The sequence below is a fragment of the Psammomys obesus genome, unplaced genomic scaffold (assembly GCF_907164565.1).
Source record: "Psammomys obesus unplaced genomic scaffold, mPsaObe1.curated_primary_1811, whole genome shotgun sequence".
NCBI classification, from domain to species: domain Eukaryota; kingdom Metazoa; phylum Chordata; class Mammalia; order Rodentia; family Muridae; genus Psammomys; species Psammomys obesus.
Window position 1 is genome coordinate 25,573,824 of NW_026592118.1, and position 16,165 is coordinate 25,589,988.

General features: G+C 40.0%; 1 protein-coding gene across 1 annotated transcript in view; it reads left to right on the forward strand.

Moving 5' to 3' along the window:
• Dbf4 (DBF4 zinc finger) overlaps positions 1–16,165 on the forward strand; it is a 35,922-nt gene that overhangs the window by 6,166 nt on the left and 13,591 nt on the right. Inside the window, exons 3-6 of the mRNA XM_055612814.1 lie at positions 4,271–4,450; positions 5,955–6,005; positions 7,589–7,658; positions 7,842–7,918. Of these exons, the coding sequence (XP_055468789.1) occupies positions 4,271–4,450; positions 5,955–6,005; positions 7,589–7,658; positions 7,842–7,918 (378 nt within the window). The remainder of the gene's footprint in view (positions 1–4,270; positions 4,451–5,954; positions 6,006–7,588; positions 7,659–7,841; positions 7,919–16,165) is intronic.

A 16,165-nucleotide genomic window follows, 5' to 3' on the forward strand; every position in this document is an offset into this window, starting at 1 on the left:
GAAATAACTGAGACCTGAGCCACACCTAGAAGAAGTGGTTTTCTTGTTTGGTTTCCCTTTGGTTTTATGGAGGTGTTATTTTGAGGCTAGTGAGCCAGGGTTTCCCTGTTTACTGTACTGTGCCCAGAACTACCAAAAAAGGGTTTTTATTATTAATTACGTTTTTGTGTTTGTGTATGTATAAAGGCATCGCAGGTACTCAAGGAAGATGGGAGAAGGCGTTAGACCCCAGGATCTGGAGTTCTGGACAGTTGTGAGCTGCTGTGTACATGTAGTGAGCTTACCCAGGGTTTTCTGCAAAGAGTAGCTTTATCTGCTGAGCCATCTTAGCTGTCCCATTCTGCCTTCTTAAGTTTACATGACGGAGTTTTAGCAGTGATTTCAATAATAAGTATATGTAATCATTGGCAGCAAACTAAAAAGATTCGTAAGTTCAGCCTAATTAAAATTAACAACTCATCTGTCTCCTGGGACATTAACAAGAATTCCACTAAATGGTAAAAAATATTTTGCAAATCATTCATGTTCCCTCAATTGACAGAGTGCTTGCTGGGCCTACATGAAGCTCTGGGTTCAGTCCCAACAATTGCATAAAAGCAACAGTGGCGCAAAACAGTATCCCAGCATTCAGGAAGTAGAGGCAAGAGAATCAGAAATTCAAGATAATCCAGTCAAGGCTATATGAGACCTGTTTCCAAAGAAATATTGTACATCCTTTATTTAATAAGTGAGAAATATACAGAGTATGTAAAGACCTATATTTCAACAGAAAGATAATACGGTGGGTGAAGGGGGCTGTAGAGATGATTAAAAGCACTAGTTTTTACAGAAGACCTGGGTCTAGTTTCCAGCACTCACTTGGTGGCTCACTATTTATAGTTCTAGGGGATCTAATAACCCCTTCTGGCCTCAGCAGGTACCAGGCACACATGCAAATGCATATATGCACGAAAACCCTCATACACATAAAAATAAATAATGGGTGAAGGTTCTGTCAACTGGAAAATAAAAGTGTTGACTTTCACAGATTTAATTGTCCACTGTTGCTGGGAATGCAAAACGAGGTAACAACTACAAACAATATGGGTGGTTTCAGCAAATAGTTCTTTAGCAATTTACTAAATTTCCAAGATATAAGGGTGTATATCTTGGAAAGTAGGATGTCAGAGATAGGTGAACCTGTGCAAACTGAGCAAGCCATGGAGGGCAGGCTGGTGAGCAGCTTTCCTCCGTGGTCTTCAGTTCCTTCAAACTCCTGTCCTGGCTTCTAGATCAGTGGGTCTCAACCCGTGGGTCTCATTCCCTCTGGGGACTCGAGCGACCCTTTCATAGAAGTCCTCCAAGACCATCAGAACACACAGGTATTAATATTACAGTTCATAACTATCAAAATTAAAGTCATGAAGCCGCAATGAAAGTAATTTTGTGGTTGAGGATCATCACAACATTAAGAACTGTATTATAGGGTTGCAGTATTAGGGAAGTTGAGAACCATTGCCCTAGTTGATGGCCTGTTACCTGCAAATAGAGCTGAAATAAGCCCTTTCCTCCTGCTTGGCTTTGGTCAGTGTTTTTTAGCACAGCGGCAGCAGGCAGACTACGAGCTGCTGTTCTGGACTGAATGAAAATGAGAGTGCTGGCAGAGCACTGGGCTTTGCCTGTCTCTTCTGGCTGCAGGTACATTGTGGTCGGCCTCTTCACGTCCCGCTGTCTACCGTCTCTGCTATGTTGGGCTGGTTATATTCCCTCAAATCTTGGACCAGCATAAACTCTTTCATCCTTAAGTTGCTTTTGTGAGGTATTTTGTTAGGCCAGTGAGAAAGACAACTTACGGTGAGTGACGGATCACCCTGTCTTGGAGCTCTTTGCATAGCCAGAGCAGCACTGGGGCTTCATCCCACCCGGGTGACCTCATTTAGCGTTCAGAGAGTCTCCAAAGACGGTCCTAATGTTGTGGTGACCCCAACCATAAATTTTTTTCCTGCTACTTCATAACTGTATTTTGCTACTGTTACAAATCGTAATCTACATATCTGACATGCAGAATATCTGTTGTGACCCCCTTCAATGGGTTATGACCCCCAGGTTGAGAACCACTGCCACAAAGTAAGTTTTTACCTTAAAAAAAAAAAAAAAAAAAAAAAAAAGACTTGTTTTTTTCAAGGCAGGTTTTCTCTGTGCAGCTCTGGCTGTCCTGAACTTGCTCTATATACCAAGCTGTCCTCCAACTCAGAACTGCCTTCCTCTGCCTCCCGAATGCTGGGATTAAAGGCATTTCCCACCATGCCCAGCAAGAATTTATTTTTATTTAAAGTGTATGAGTGTTTTGCCTGCATATGTGTGTGTACCACCTGTCTGCAGTGCCTAGAGAAGTCAGAAGAGGGCATCAGATGATCTGAAAGTGAAGGTACAGGTAGTTGTGAGCCTCCTTGTGGGTGCTGGGAACTGAGCCTTGTCCTCTGGAGGAGCAACCAGTGCTCTTGCCTGTTGATGGGTCTCTTCAGTCCATTTTCAGCTTAAAACCGCACAGTTGGCATTAAATTTCAACAGTGTAAGTGGGAACATTCACACCATAGCAGTGAAGTACTCAGAATAGTCAATTTCATTGAGACAGTAGAATAGAGGTTATCAGCATGAGGACATAGACAAATAAAGGACTTAAAACTGGGGATGAACACGTTCTAGAAATGGGTAATAATGGTGATTGTAAAGGTGGTGATTGCCTTGGAATTGTTATACTTAAAATAGCTGAACTAGCATATGTGTATGTCCATACACACATGTATATATGGAGTTACTGGCACTATTATATATTAATTATCATTTACAGTCTGCCTTTATACAGGACCCATATGTTTTGGAATAAGTAAATATGGATACTTCACTAACTGGTCAATGAAAATGAATGGGGGTGGAGCACAACAGGGTTTTTTTTATTTTATTTTATTTTATTTATATATTTATTTAATTTATTCATTTTTGTATCCCCACTGCAGCCCCCTCCCTCTTCTACCCTTATGCCCTTTCCCTAGTCCCCTGATAGGAGAGATCCTCCTCCCCTTCTATCTGACGCTAGCTTATCAGGTCTTATCAGAACTGGCTGCATCATCTTACTCTGTAGCCTGGCAAGGCTGCAGGCCCTCCACCTGGGGGTGGGGGGAGTGATCAAAGAGCCAGCCACTGAGTTCATGTCAGAGACAGCCCCTGCTCTCCTTACTAGGGAACCGACTTGGACACTGAGCAGCCAGTGGGTTACATCTGTGTAGGGTTCTAAGTCCTCTGCATGCATGGTCCTTGGTGGAGTATTGTCCCTGCAGGACCCTCCCTTGGGAGCGCAACAGTTTGTGTTTCACTAGGGTTGCTCCTGTCAGCAGCTGATTCTGAGTTAATGGTAGCTTAAATTGACTCACCTGCACTCTCACATGGACATCAGAACTTGTAGGAGTTGGTTTTCTCCATCTGCCAGGTGAGTCCAGGTGATCAAACTCAGATAATCAGGCTTACCAAACAAAGACCAGCCCATCAAGTCATCTTGCTAACAGACCTGTGTTCCTGCCTTTCATAGGGAGAATCCTGTAGAAACCAGAGCTTTAAAGTCATTTCTGCTTAGTTGTTTGTATTTATAGTGTGCATTTTAATAGTACTAGTTTAATTCCCATTCCCCTGGGTCATGAGTGATCTTTAGTAACATTGACTTTGGTTTATGTATTACCAAAGCATGCTGGGGCAGCACCTATTCTAACAATTTTATGCTTGTGAGAGTGAAGGTTCCTTGTCTCTTCTCTTTTAGCCTTAGGAAATGTTATAAACTTAATGGTTTAGAACTGTGACGTGTCAGGTAGTAGTTAACTCATTAAGATGTAAAATTTAGAATTCAATGGCCTGGTTATAATAGTTTCATTACAGGTGCTTTCTAGGCACCTATAGCAAGTTTGCACAGTGTTACATAGTACAGGCAAAGAATAGCTCATCTCTGTAGAAATGTCCATGTGACTCCAGCAAGTCAGTTTACTTTCATCTCCAGATACATAGATACACAGCATGAGAGTACATGGACTACATTAAGTAGGATAGAGTACTTAATAATATTTAGCACATGATACTATTATATTGTTAGTGGAACTCCCATTATACTTACTCAGAACTACGGGCTCAAAAATACAGGATGAAAAGCACCAATTTGTAAGATATTAGACTACATGAAACTAGAATGTGTACAGTGTTTTTAAATAGTTTTGGAGCTTTTATTAAATACTTTGTTTTCTTCTAGCGAGTTGAAGAATTTCTCAGCAAAGATATCAGTTATCTTGTTTCAAATAAAAAGGAAGCAAAGTATGCACAAACATTGGGTCGAATTTCTCCTGTACCAAGTCCAGAATCTGCATATACTGCAGAAAACACCTCACCTCATCCCAGCCATGATGGAAGTTCCTTTAAGTCTCCAGACAGAGTAAGTGTGTCATATATGCTTTGAGATTAGAGAAAAGTGAATCTCATGTGTTTGTCTTAAGACAAGGTCTCATTGTGTAGCCCTCTCAGACTAGTCTGGAACTGAGCCAGACTGACCTCAACATTCTCCCAGGTGTTGTGGTTACAGATGCTTGCCCTCACACCTGATGCTGGGCTTTCAGTAGCAGGCTTATAGCACATAGATGGAATGGTTATAAAGCCAAAGATCTGTGACTTTTTCACTATTAACGTTGCTGTCTTTTTGAAAAGTGATTATTTTTCCTTAATAATAGAGTGTGGTCAAGTTGTACCCCAGGGGAGATAAACTGATCAACTGCAGATTACTGCCTGTTTTTGCACAGGCTACAAGTTGGACATATTTTTACATATCCAAGAGATTGGTGGAAAAAAAAAATAAAACGACTACTTTATGACAAGTAAAAAATGTATGTGTAAATTGTCTAAATGTTAGGGTTGCTTTCATGCAAGGTAGAATTTAAGGCATACAAGAGCTACAGTGGTACACTATTTGACCCCTTGCATAAAAATAAGTTATAAATTCATTACTTAAAATAAGTTTAAAAATTACTAGCAATATACTTTTGTCAAGGTGAAGACAAAAACAAGGACAAATTAATTGATTTAAATGCTTAGAGAAGATAGTGAGAAATAAAACACTATCTAAATTGTTAGATTGAGATATAAATTGGCATTTGAAACACATCTTTCTTACTGTTTTACATGAAAAGCAGTTTAAATGCAGAGAAAACAGGAAACATGAGAAAAAGAATTAGGCAGGTTAATGCTGTATGGTGAGAAGGTAATATACTAGCAACAAGCCAATTTGTACGTAGCCTTGCAGCTACTTTTCGTACTGTCTTAATTTAAATATTAGTGAGGTGACTAATAAAAATTGTATTTTTTAAATCTTCAGTTAATATGAAGCTAAGCCAGGCCTGTTATCCCAGCTCCTTGGGAATGTGAAGCAAGAGGATTACAAGTTCAAGGCCAGCTGGGCAGTTTAGTGAGACCATACCTGAAGGGTTAGAAGCATTGGCGGTGTGGCTCAGTTATAGAATGCCTAGTAGAATATACCACCAAAGGAAAAAAAAGAAAGAAAGGCTGAAATCTAAAACGTTAACCTTAAAATAGTAGATTTAAAATGTCAGCAGATGCTAGCTGTTTTAATTTTTATGTTAAATTTTTTATGTTAAATTTACTAAAAATACTAAAGAATTGACCCTCTTGGGTCTCTTTAAGTTTCCTTTTTTGTTGTTGTTCTTGGTATGTTTTGTTGATGTTCTTCACTGGAAAAAAAGAGGAAAAATAATTTTTTAGTACTCCATCTTGCCTAGAGAGTAATGCAGTCACTTTTGACCATATACTTATAGTATTCATAGCTGTTGAGACTTTATTTCAACAAAATTTATCTACTTAATCATTTCATAATTCCAACCTTCTCTAATGGAGTACTACAGCTGTTTGTTTTCTTGCTCTTCTTACAGGTGTGTTTGAGCCGAGGAAAGTTATTAGCTGAAAAAGCTGTCAAGGATCATGTGAGTAGGAACTTGAAATTCACAGGGTGAGGGTTCACTGGAGCTGGATGGCAGTTGGAACAGTGTGCTGGTGTAGCACGGATGAGGCCCTTGGCTCGACCCTGGTGCCTCATAAGCTAGGTATAGGTATAGAGAGCAGCATACACCTGTCATCACAATATCAGAGATGTAGAGAGTCCAGAAGCTCAGTGACATCCTCAGCAAATAAGGAGTTCAAAGCCAGCCAGGGTTGGAGACCCTGTCATGCAGGGAGGAAGGAAAGAAAAGCGTGCAGTGCATATTTTGCTTCTTTATTTGGTTTTCTGAGACAGATTCTCAGGTAGTTCAGGCTGGCCTCAAATTTGCTAAATCGCTTGACTTCCAAGTGCTGGCATGATAGAGACATACTACCACACCAGCTATAACATGCTTCATTGGTAAAGCTGCTTCCTGACAAGACTAGTGGCCTGAGTCAGATAGCTACGACTCGACGGAGGAAGAAAAGAACTGACACCTGCAAATTGTCCTTTGATCTCCAAGGGTACACTGTGGTATGTGCGTACCTACACACAGACATGCACACATGTAGAATAACTAAATAAAACAAATAATAAAAAATATTCAGCTTGGGGCTGGAAGTAAACTTGGTAAAATGCCTGTCATTGAAGACATGGGAACCTAAATTTGGATGCCCAAAAGCCACATAAAAACTAAAAAGCCTGCATGGCAACAGGTGTCTTTAATCTCACCCTTGACGTTCTTTGAGGGGTGACGGTGTGGCAGGTAGGTCCTTGAAGCTATTTGGCCAGTCAGCATAGCTTAATCAGTGACTTTCTGCGTGAGCAAATAACTGTTTAAAAAATGTTAAGTGGCCAATGATTGAAGAAAGGCACCTGGCACTGACTTTGGGTCTCCACGTGCACACTGATGTGTACATACACACACACACACACACACACACACACACACACACACATACACACACACACACATACACACACACACACACACATACACACACACACACATACACACACACACGCACACACACACACACATGCACACACACACGCACGCACGCACGCACACACACACACACACACACACACACACACACACGGCTTTTAACTGAAAATTGCAGATAGTCCAGAGATGCTCTTTCATTGTTAATGAAAAAAGCTTAAGTTATGACATCATCTCACTGTCAGAAACAGAGGCTACTTTTTCCTGGAGAAACACCCCCATCTTGTGGCTGAAACTTTACTGTAAACTTGAACGTTTTCTTAGAACATACATTAATTGTTAAGCCAGGTGTAATGGGCATGCCTCTATAACCAACACTTGGGAGGCAGAGAGACAGGTGGATTTCTGAGTGCCAGGCCAGCCAGGGCTACAAAGTGAGACCTTGTGTTAAACAGAACATAGAAATATATTAATTGGGATTGATTTAAGAATGCCAAAATATAAAACAAGGTCCTTATTGCTTTTGTAATTCTTTAGGGACATTTATGCATAACCTCTTCAGTGATATTAAGATTTAAATGGCCTTTTAAAAATAGTAGTTTTTTTAGACAAACTTGTTTGTTTTTTTTTTTTTTTTATAGGATTTTATTCCTGCTAATAGTATATTATCAAACGCCTTATCCTGGGGAGTAAGGATTCTTCATATTGATGGTAAGAGGGTCTCTTTGTTGTAAGTGCCTATGTCTGTGTTTAGTTCTTAAGTTTACATAATAAAAATTTTGATAGTCGGGACTACCTCCAGGGGTAAACTCTTATAAGATTACCACCACTTAAGATACCACTACTTAACTCTGAAGGTAAAATTGCTAATCCTCAGTCCTTCTTTTAATAAAGACATCAGATACTACATTGAACAGAAGAAGAAAGAGTTATGTGCACTCAAGAAATCAAGTACTTCTGTGAGGGATGCGGTATGTTGGTTTCTTTTTTGTTTTGTTTTTCAAACTACTGTTCAAAGTTGTAGCTTGTTTAATTTTTTAACAAGAATATTTTGTGAGAATATTTTATGGGTAAGCCTATGTAATTATGTATGTTTTTGAGTTATATGTCATTTGCCTTGAAGCCTGTATTCATGAAGTAAAAATTGTTTCTGGGGTAATGGTGTACATTTTTTCATCATTTGTTGTTCCTACTATTTTATAAACAGAGAGATACTTTGTTCTGTGGAGAAAAAACACTAAGATTAACCTATTATGTAAGAAAATCCAGATCTACATTTCATTTGCTTTAAGTGGTAGAACAGTTAGTCTGTTTAAGGCATTCACTATTGGTTTTATGCTGTGGCTGCCCTAATGTTTTCCTGTCCTTGGTGTATATGGAATCTTTTGTTTCAGTTTTGAAGCCTCTGTACAATTACCCATTTTCTAGGCAGTAGACCTCCCTCGATCGTACACCCCGTCCAACTACTGTTCAAGGGTTATACTCCATCTTCTCAGTATTTCTCACATCTCTGCTCCTATATTTTTCGCTCATTTTCAACTGGGAAGGTATGAAACAGCCTAAAGAATGTGCCACCCACAGTGGGCAAATCATTGTGGCTCAATTAACTTAATCAAGATAATGCACCCGGAGGGGCTGGAGAGATAGCTCAGCAATTAAGAACATTGGCAACTCTTCCAGAGGACTTGGGTTCAATTCCCAGCATGCACATGGTAGCTCACAACTCTCTGTAATTCCCGTCTCAGAGGATCCAACACCAGTCCCTGGATACAAGGCAAACATGTGGTACAGAAACATATGTGCAGGTAAAACACCTGTGCACATAAAAATAATTACTTGAAAAACCAGTTCATTTCCATGCCTTTTAAAGCCAGTTGTATTACTTTTCTTACTGTTGTCCATCCCTTCCTTGAACTCTGTTCATCTATTTCCTTCCTGCTGATTTTTTTATTCCTCAAACTGTTGGTTTTCTTTTCCTATATATGATTCTTTTTTTTTTTTTTTTTAAATAACACTTTATTCACTTTGTATCCCAACTGTAGCCCCCTCCGCAATCCCCTCCTCCCTCTCTCTTCTTCTCCTATGCTTCTCCCCCAGGCCAATGATAAGGGAGGTCCTCCTCCCCTTCCATCTGACCCTGGTCTATCAGGTCTCATCAGGACTGGCTTCATTGTCTTCCTCTGTGGACTGGTAAGGTTACTTCTATATTGGTGGGAGGTGATCAAAGAGCCAGCCACTGAGTTCATGTCAGAGACACCCCCTTGTTCCTATTATTGGGGAACCCTCTTGGACACTGACCTTCCATGGGCTACATCTGTGTAGGGGTTCTCGGTTATCTCCATGCATAGTCCTTGGTTGGAGTATCAGTCTCAGAAAAGACCCCTGTGCCCATATTTTTTGGTTCTTTTGCTCTCTTTGTGGAGTTCCTGTTCCCTCCAGGTATTTCTATCTCCCCCTTCTTTCATAAATTCCCTGCACTCTGCCCAAAGTTTGGCTATGAGTCTCAGCATATGTTTTGATACACTACTTGGTAGAATCTTTCAGGGGCCCTGTGGTAGGCTTCTGTCCTGTTTCCTGTTTTCTCCTTCTTCCAATGTCCATCTCACTTGCCTTTCTGAGTAAAGATTGATAATCTTACCCAGGGTCCTCCTTGATTAGCTTTCTTAGGTGTACAGATTTTAGTACGATTATCCTATATTATATGTCTAATATCCACTTATAAGTGAGTATATACCGTGTGTGTCTTTCTGCTTCTGGGATACCTCACTCAGGATGATCTTTTTTAGATCCCACCATTTGCCTGCAAATTTCATAATTTCCTTGTTTTTAATTGCTGAGTAGTATTCCATTGGGTAAATGTACTACAATTTCTGTATACATTCCTCAACAGAGGGACATCTGGGTTGTTTCCAGGTTCTGGCTATTACAAATAAAGCTGCTGTGAACGTGGTTGAGCAAATGTCCTTGTTATATACTTAAGCATCTTTTGTATATATGCCTAGGAGTGGTATAGCTGGATCTTGAGGTAACACTATTCCTAATTGTCTGAGAAAACGCCAGATTGATTTCCAAAGTGGTTGTGTAAGTTTACATTCCCACCAGCAATGGAGTAGGGTTCCTGTTTTTCCACATCCTCTCCAGCATATGTTGTCACTTGAGTTTTTTATTTTAGCCATTCTGGTGGGTGTAAGGTGAAATCTCAGGGTCGTTTGATTTGCATTTCCCTGATGACTAAGAATGTTGAGCATTTCTTTAAGTGTTTCTCTGCCATTCGATATTTCTCTTTTGAGAATTCTCTGTTTAGCTCTGTACCCCATTTTTTAATTGGATTACTTGATTTTTTTGCTATTTAACTTCTTCAGTTCTTTATATCTTCTGGATATTAGCCCTCTGTCAGATGTAGAGTTGATGAAGCTCCTTTCCCAATCTTTAGGCTGTTGTTTTGTTCTGATGACAGAGTCCTTTGCTTTACAAAAGTTTTTCAGTTTCATGAGATCCCAGTTATTGATTGTTGCTCTTAGAGCCTGTGCTGCTGTTGTTCTGTTCAGGAAGTTGTCTCCTGTGCCAATGAGTTCAAGGGTATTCCCCACTTTTTCTTCTAACCGATTTAATGTGTCTGGTTTTATGTTGAGGTCTTTGATCCACTTGGACTTCAGTTTTGTGCAGGGTGATAAGTATGAATCTATTTGCATTTCTCTACATGTAGACATCCAGTTAGACCAGCACCATTTGTTGAAGATGCTGTCTTTTTTCCATTGAATGGTTTTGGCATCTTTGTCAAAAACCAGGTGTCCATAAATGTGTGGGTTTATTTCTGGGTCTTCTATTCAATTCCATTGATCCACTATTCTGTTTCTATGCCAGTACCATGCAGTTTTTATTGCTGTTGCCCTATAGTACAGCTTGAGATCAGGGATGGAGATACATACCTCCAGAAGATCTTTTATTGTAGAGGATTGTTTTATCAATTCTGAGTTTCTTGTTATTCCGTATGAAGTTGAGAATTTTTCTTCCAAGGTCTGCAAATAATTGTGTTGGTAATTTGATGGTAATTGCATTGAATCTGTAGATTGCTTTTGGTAAAGTAGCCATTTTTACTATGTTAATCTTGCCAAGCCATAGGAGAACTTTCCATCTCCTGATATCTTCTTCTATTTCTTTCTTCAGAGACTGAAAGTTTTTTTTCATACAAGTCTTTGACTTTCTTGGTTAGAGTTACACCAAGGTACTTTATGTCCTTTGTGGCTATTGGGAAGGGTGTTGTTTCCCTAATTTCTTTCTCAGCCCTTTTGTCTTTTGTATACAGGAGGGCTACTGATTTTTTGTTTGTTTGTTTGTTTGTTTGTTTGAGTTGATTTTTGTATCTAGCCACTTTACTGAAGGTGTTTATCAGCTGTAGGAGTTCCCTGGTAGAATTTTTGGACTCACTCAGGTATACTATCATATCATCTGCAAATAATGATACTTTGACTTCTTCCTTTCCAAACTGAATCCGATCCTCTATCACATTTAATTGTCTTAGTGCTCCAGCAAGGACTTCCAGCACTATGTTGAAGAGATACGGAGAGAGTGGGCAGCCTTGCCTTTTCCCTGATTTCATTGGGATTGATTTAAGTTTCTCTCCGTTTAGTTTGATGTTGGCTATATACAGTAAAGGCTGTATATTGCCTTTACTATGTTTTGGTACGTACCTTGTATACCTGATCTCTCCAGGACTTTAAACATAAATGAGTGTTGGATTTTATCACATGCTTTTTCAGCATCTAAGGAGATTATCATGTGGTCTTTTTCTTTCAGTTTGTTAATATGGTGGATCACATTGGTCGATTTCCTTATATTGAACCACCCCTGCATACCTGGGATGTAGCCTACTTGGTCATAGTGGATGATATCTGTAATGTGTTCTTGGATCTGGTTTGCAAGTATTTTATTGAGTATTTTTGCATGAATGTTCATAAGAGAGATTGGCCTGACATTCTCTTTCTTTGTTGGATCTTTCTGACGTTCAGGTATCAATGTGACTGTGGCTTTATAGAATGAGTTTGGTAATGTTCCTCCTATTTCTATTTTGTGGAATAGTATGAATATTGTTGGTGTTAGCTCTTCTTTGAAGGTCTGGTAGAATTCTGCACTGAAACCATCTGGCCCTGGGCTTTTTTTGCAGGGGAGACTTTTTATGACAGCTTCTATTTACTTAGGGGATATAGGACTATTTAGTTGATTTACCTGTTCTTGATTCAGCTTTGGCAAGTGGAATCGATCACGAAAATTGTCCATTTTATTTAGATTTTCAAATTTTGTGGCATATAGGTTTTTGAAGTAAGACCTAATGCTTGTTTGGATTTCCTCAGTATCTGTTGTTAGGTCCCTCTTTTCATTTCTGCTTTTGTTGATTTGGATGATATCTCTGCCTTTTAGTTAGTTAGTTTGGCTAAGGGTTTGTCTATGTCGTTGATTTTTCTCAAAGAACCAGCTCTTGGTTTCATTGATTTTTTTTTTTAATTGTTTTATTTGTTTCTAACTTACTGATTTCATACTTGAGTTTGATTATTTCCAGACATCTATTCCTTTTGGGTATTTCTGCTTCTTTTTTTTACCCCCTAGGGCTTTCAGGTGAGCCTTTAAGTTGCTTGTATGAGATGTTTTGAATTTCTTCTTGAAGGCACTTAGTGCTATGAAATTTCCTCTTAGCACTGCTTTCTTTGTGTCCCATAAGTTTGGGTATGTTGTACCTGCATTTTCATTGAATTCTAGGAAGTCTTTGATTTCTTTCTTTATTTCTCCCCTGACCCAGCTGTCATTGAGTAGCGAGTTATTCAGTTTCCATGTATATATAGGCTTTTTGCTATTTCTGTTGTTGTTGAGGTCCAGCTTTAGTCCATGGTTGTCAGATAGAATACAAGGGATTATTTCTGTCTTTATGTATCTGTTGAGGCTTGCTTTGTGACCAGCTATATGGTCTATTTTGGAGAACGCTCCCTGTAGATGTCTCTTAGGTCCATTTGATTCAGGACCTCTGTTAGAGTCGTTGTTTTTGTTTGTTTGTTTAATTTCTGTTTTGTTGACCTGTCCTTTGTTGAGAGTGGGGTGTTGAAGTCTCCCAGTATTAATCTGTGGGGATCTGTGTGTGGTTTCAGTTTTATTAATGTTTCTTTTACAGATGAGGGTGCTCTTGTATTTGGGGCATAGATGTTCAAAGCAGTGTGTCTTCCTTTGAGTATGAAATGACCTTCCCCATCATTTTGATTTTGGTTGAAAATCTATTTTATTAGATATTAGAATGGCTACTCCTGCTTGTTTCTTGGATCCATTTTCTTGAAAAATCATCTTCCAGCCCTTTACTCTCAGGTAATGTCTATCTTTGTGAGTTAGGTGTGTTTCTTGTATGCAACAGATTGTTGGATCTTATTTACATATCCATTCTGTTAGTCTGTGTCTTTTTATTGGAGAATTGGGTCCAGTGATATTGAGGGAGATTAGTGACCAGTGGCTGTTAGATGCTTTGATTTTGCTGTTGGTTGTGGTAGTGTGTTTGTGTGCTTGGCTAGTTTTTGTTTTGCTGTTGTAGTGAGGTTATTTATTTCCTGTGTTTTCCTGAATGTAGTTAGCTTTCTTGGGTTGTATTTTTCCTTCTAGTATATTCTGCAACACTGGATTTGTGGGTATGTATTGTTTAAATTTATTTTTGTCGTTGAATATCTTGTTTTTCCATCTCTGATGATTGAGAGTTTTGCTGGGTATAGTAGCCTGGGCTGCCATCTGTTTTCTTAGGGTCTGCATGTTATCTGTCCAGGCCTTTCTGGCTTTCATAGTCTCTGTTGAGAAGTCAGTTGTGATTTTTATGTGATTCTTATGGGTGTGCCATTATATGTTACTTGGCCTTTTTCTCTTGCAGCTTTTAGTATTTTTTCTTTGTTCTGTATATTTACTGTTTTGATTATTATGTGGTGGGAGGATTTTCTTTTCCTAATTTGGTGTAATTTGTTAGGTGTTCTGTAGGTCTCTGTATTCTTATTGGCCTCTCCTTTAAGTTGGGGAATTTTTCTTCTATGATTTTGTTGAAAATATTTTCTGGGCTCTATTCCTATTATTCTTAGGTTTTGTCTTTTCATGTTGTCTTGAATTTCTTTGATGGTCTGTGTCAGGAATTTTTTAGATTTAATATTTTCTTTGACGGATACATCAATTTCTTCCATTATATCTTCCACACCTGAGATTCTTCCATCTCTTGTTGTCTGTTGGTTATGCTTACCTCTGTAGTTCCTGTTTTCTGCCCTAAATTCTTCCTCTTCATGATTTTCTCCATTTGTGTTTTCTTTAATTTTTATAATTCTATCTTCAGATCTTGAGCAGTTTTGTTGATTTCCTTCACCTGTCTGCCTGTATTTCCTGTTTTTCCTTCAATTCCTTCAGCTGTTTGTTTGAACAATCCTCTGTTTCTTTTATTTCTTTCACTGACTTAAGTATTTCCTCTCTAAAGGCCACAAACTGTTTGGTTGCATCTTCCCGTATTTCTTTATGGATGGCCATAATCTGTTTATCATTATCTTTCTCTATTTCTTTACAGATGGCCATAATCTGTTTATCTTTTTCTTCCTCTGTTTCTTTACGGATGGCTATAATCTGTTTGACTTTATCTTCCTCTAATTCTTTAAGCATTTCATTTGTTTTCTCTGTTATCCTCTTCATAAGCATAGATGTAAGGTTATCTTCTTAAATTTCATTTATGCTGGGGTGTCCAGGGCTGCTTGCCCCTGCATAACTGGGTTCTGGAGGTGCCATATTGTTTTGTCATTTGTTGGTTGAGCTTTTAAGCTGGCCTCTACCCATTGGGCTATTTTTGGTGTTGGCTGTTAGTTTCTGGTGCTTCCTGGAATCCTAGTGTGGGGAGAATCCCCTTGTCAGGAAGATGATTTTTCCTGAAGGAGGCCTCCTCAGCTTTTTGGGTATGGTCACTGAATGGCCAGTGTTACTCAGGAATTGCCAAAGCTTGCCACAGCTCACCTCAGGCATATAGACCTGAGTGGTAACTGTGGTCTTTGTTAGTCAGGGGGCTATCCTCTCACCCAGAGAAGTTCTGGAGACAGCTGCCCTACTGCTGGGTTTCTTGGTCTGAATTTAGTGAGCTGCTGCATTTGTTCTCACACTGTTTTCTAGGCACAGCCGTCTTGAAGAACCTGGGAACCCCACAGTTTGATCAGTATAGTTAAGGCTAACTGATTGTCCCTTGGAGCAGTATCTGGAGGCTGATCTCGGAGATCCCAGGCTTCTTTGGGTCTGAGATTGGAGCTCTGTGCCCCAGTACCCAAGCAGTAATTAGTGGCAGGTGAGCACAGCTCTCATGCTTGTAGCAAGAGGCCTAGAGCCTGCAGGGACCCAGAAACTTTTCCAGAGCTAGGTGTCCTGAGGTGGGACCTGATGTTTCTCCCTACTGTGGGGTTTCCTCCCAATGGGGAGATGCAGTCTGTCGTGTTTTGGGGTCTACAGTTCTGTCTGGGGTGTCACATAGAGCATGCAGACACAGAGTGGTGGCTCCAAGCTGGTGCCTGGGCACCTGCACGAACCTGGGAACTTTTCCTGAGAACTTTTCAGGTGAGTGAGGGTTGAGTGCTCCAAGCTCGGACCTGCTGTTACCCTCACTGTGGAGGTTTTTCCCAACAGGGAAACCCAGTCTCTGGTGCCCTGGGGCACACAGCTCTGTCTGGGACGGTTGACTCCAGTGCGCAGTGGGTCACTGGGCTGGCAGCTGTGGGCCCACTGGTCCCCAGGACCTCTTCCAGGGATTAACTGGGTGACCCAAGGTTGGTCCTGTTGGCTTCCTTTCCTGTGGTGTTTTCTCATGACTGGAAATTCCAGTCTGTGGTGTTTTGGTGCTCACAGTTCAGCCTAGGAAGGTGATCAGGACACGCAGGCATGTGGCTCTGGGCTGGTGACCAAGTGCCTGCAGGAACCTAGGAACTCTTCTGGGTTTTACCTGGGTGACCTGAGAATGGACCCAATTGATTCCTCTCATCTGGGAAACACAATCGCTGGTGTTTTAGGGCCCAGAGTTCAGTTCTTGGTCACTGTGCCAACACTGCTGTCATGCTCCTCAGGCACAATGTCCTCCCAGCGCCGCCATCTTTAATCTTGTCTACATGCGATTCTTAAACAACTTGGATACAAAGAAAATAAGGCTCTGTACTCTGCTACATACAAAGAGATAGAGGCTAGAGTAG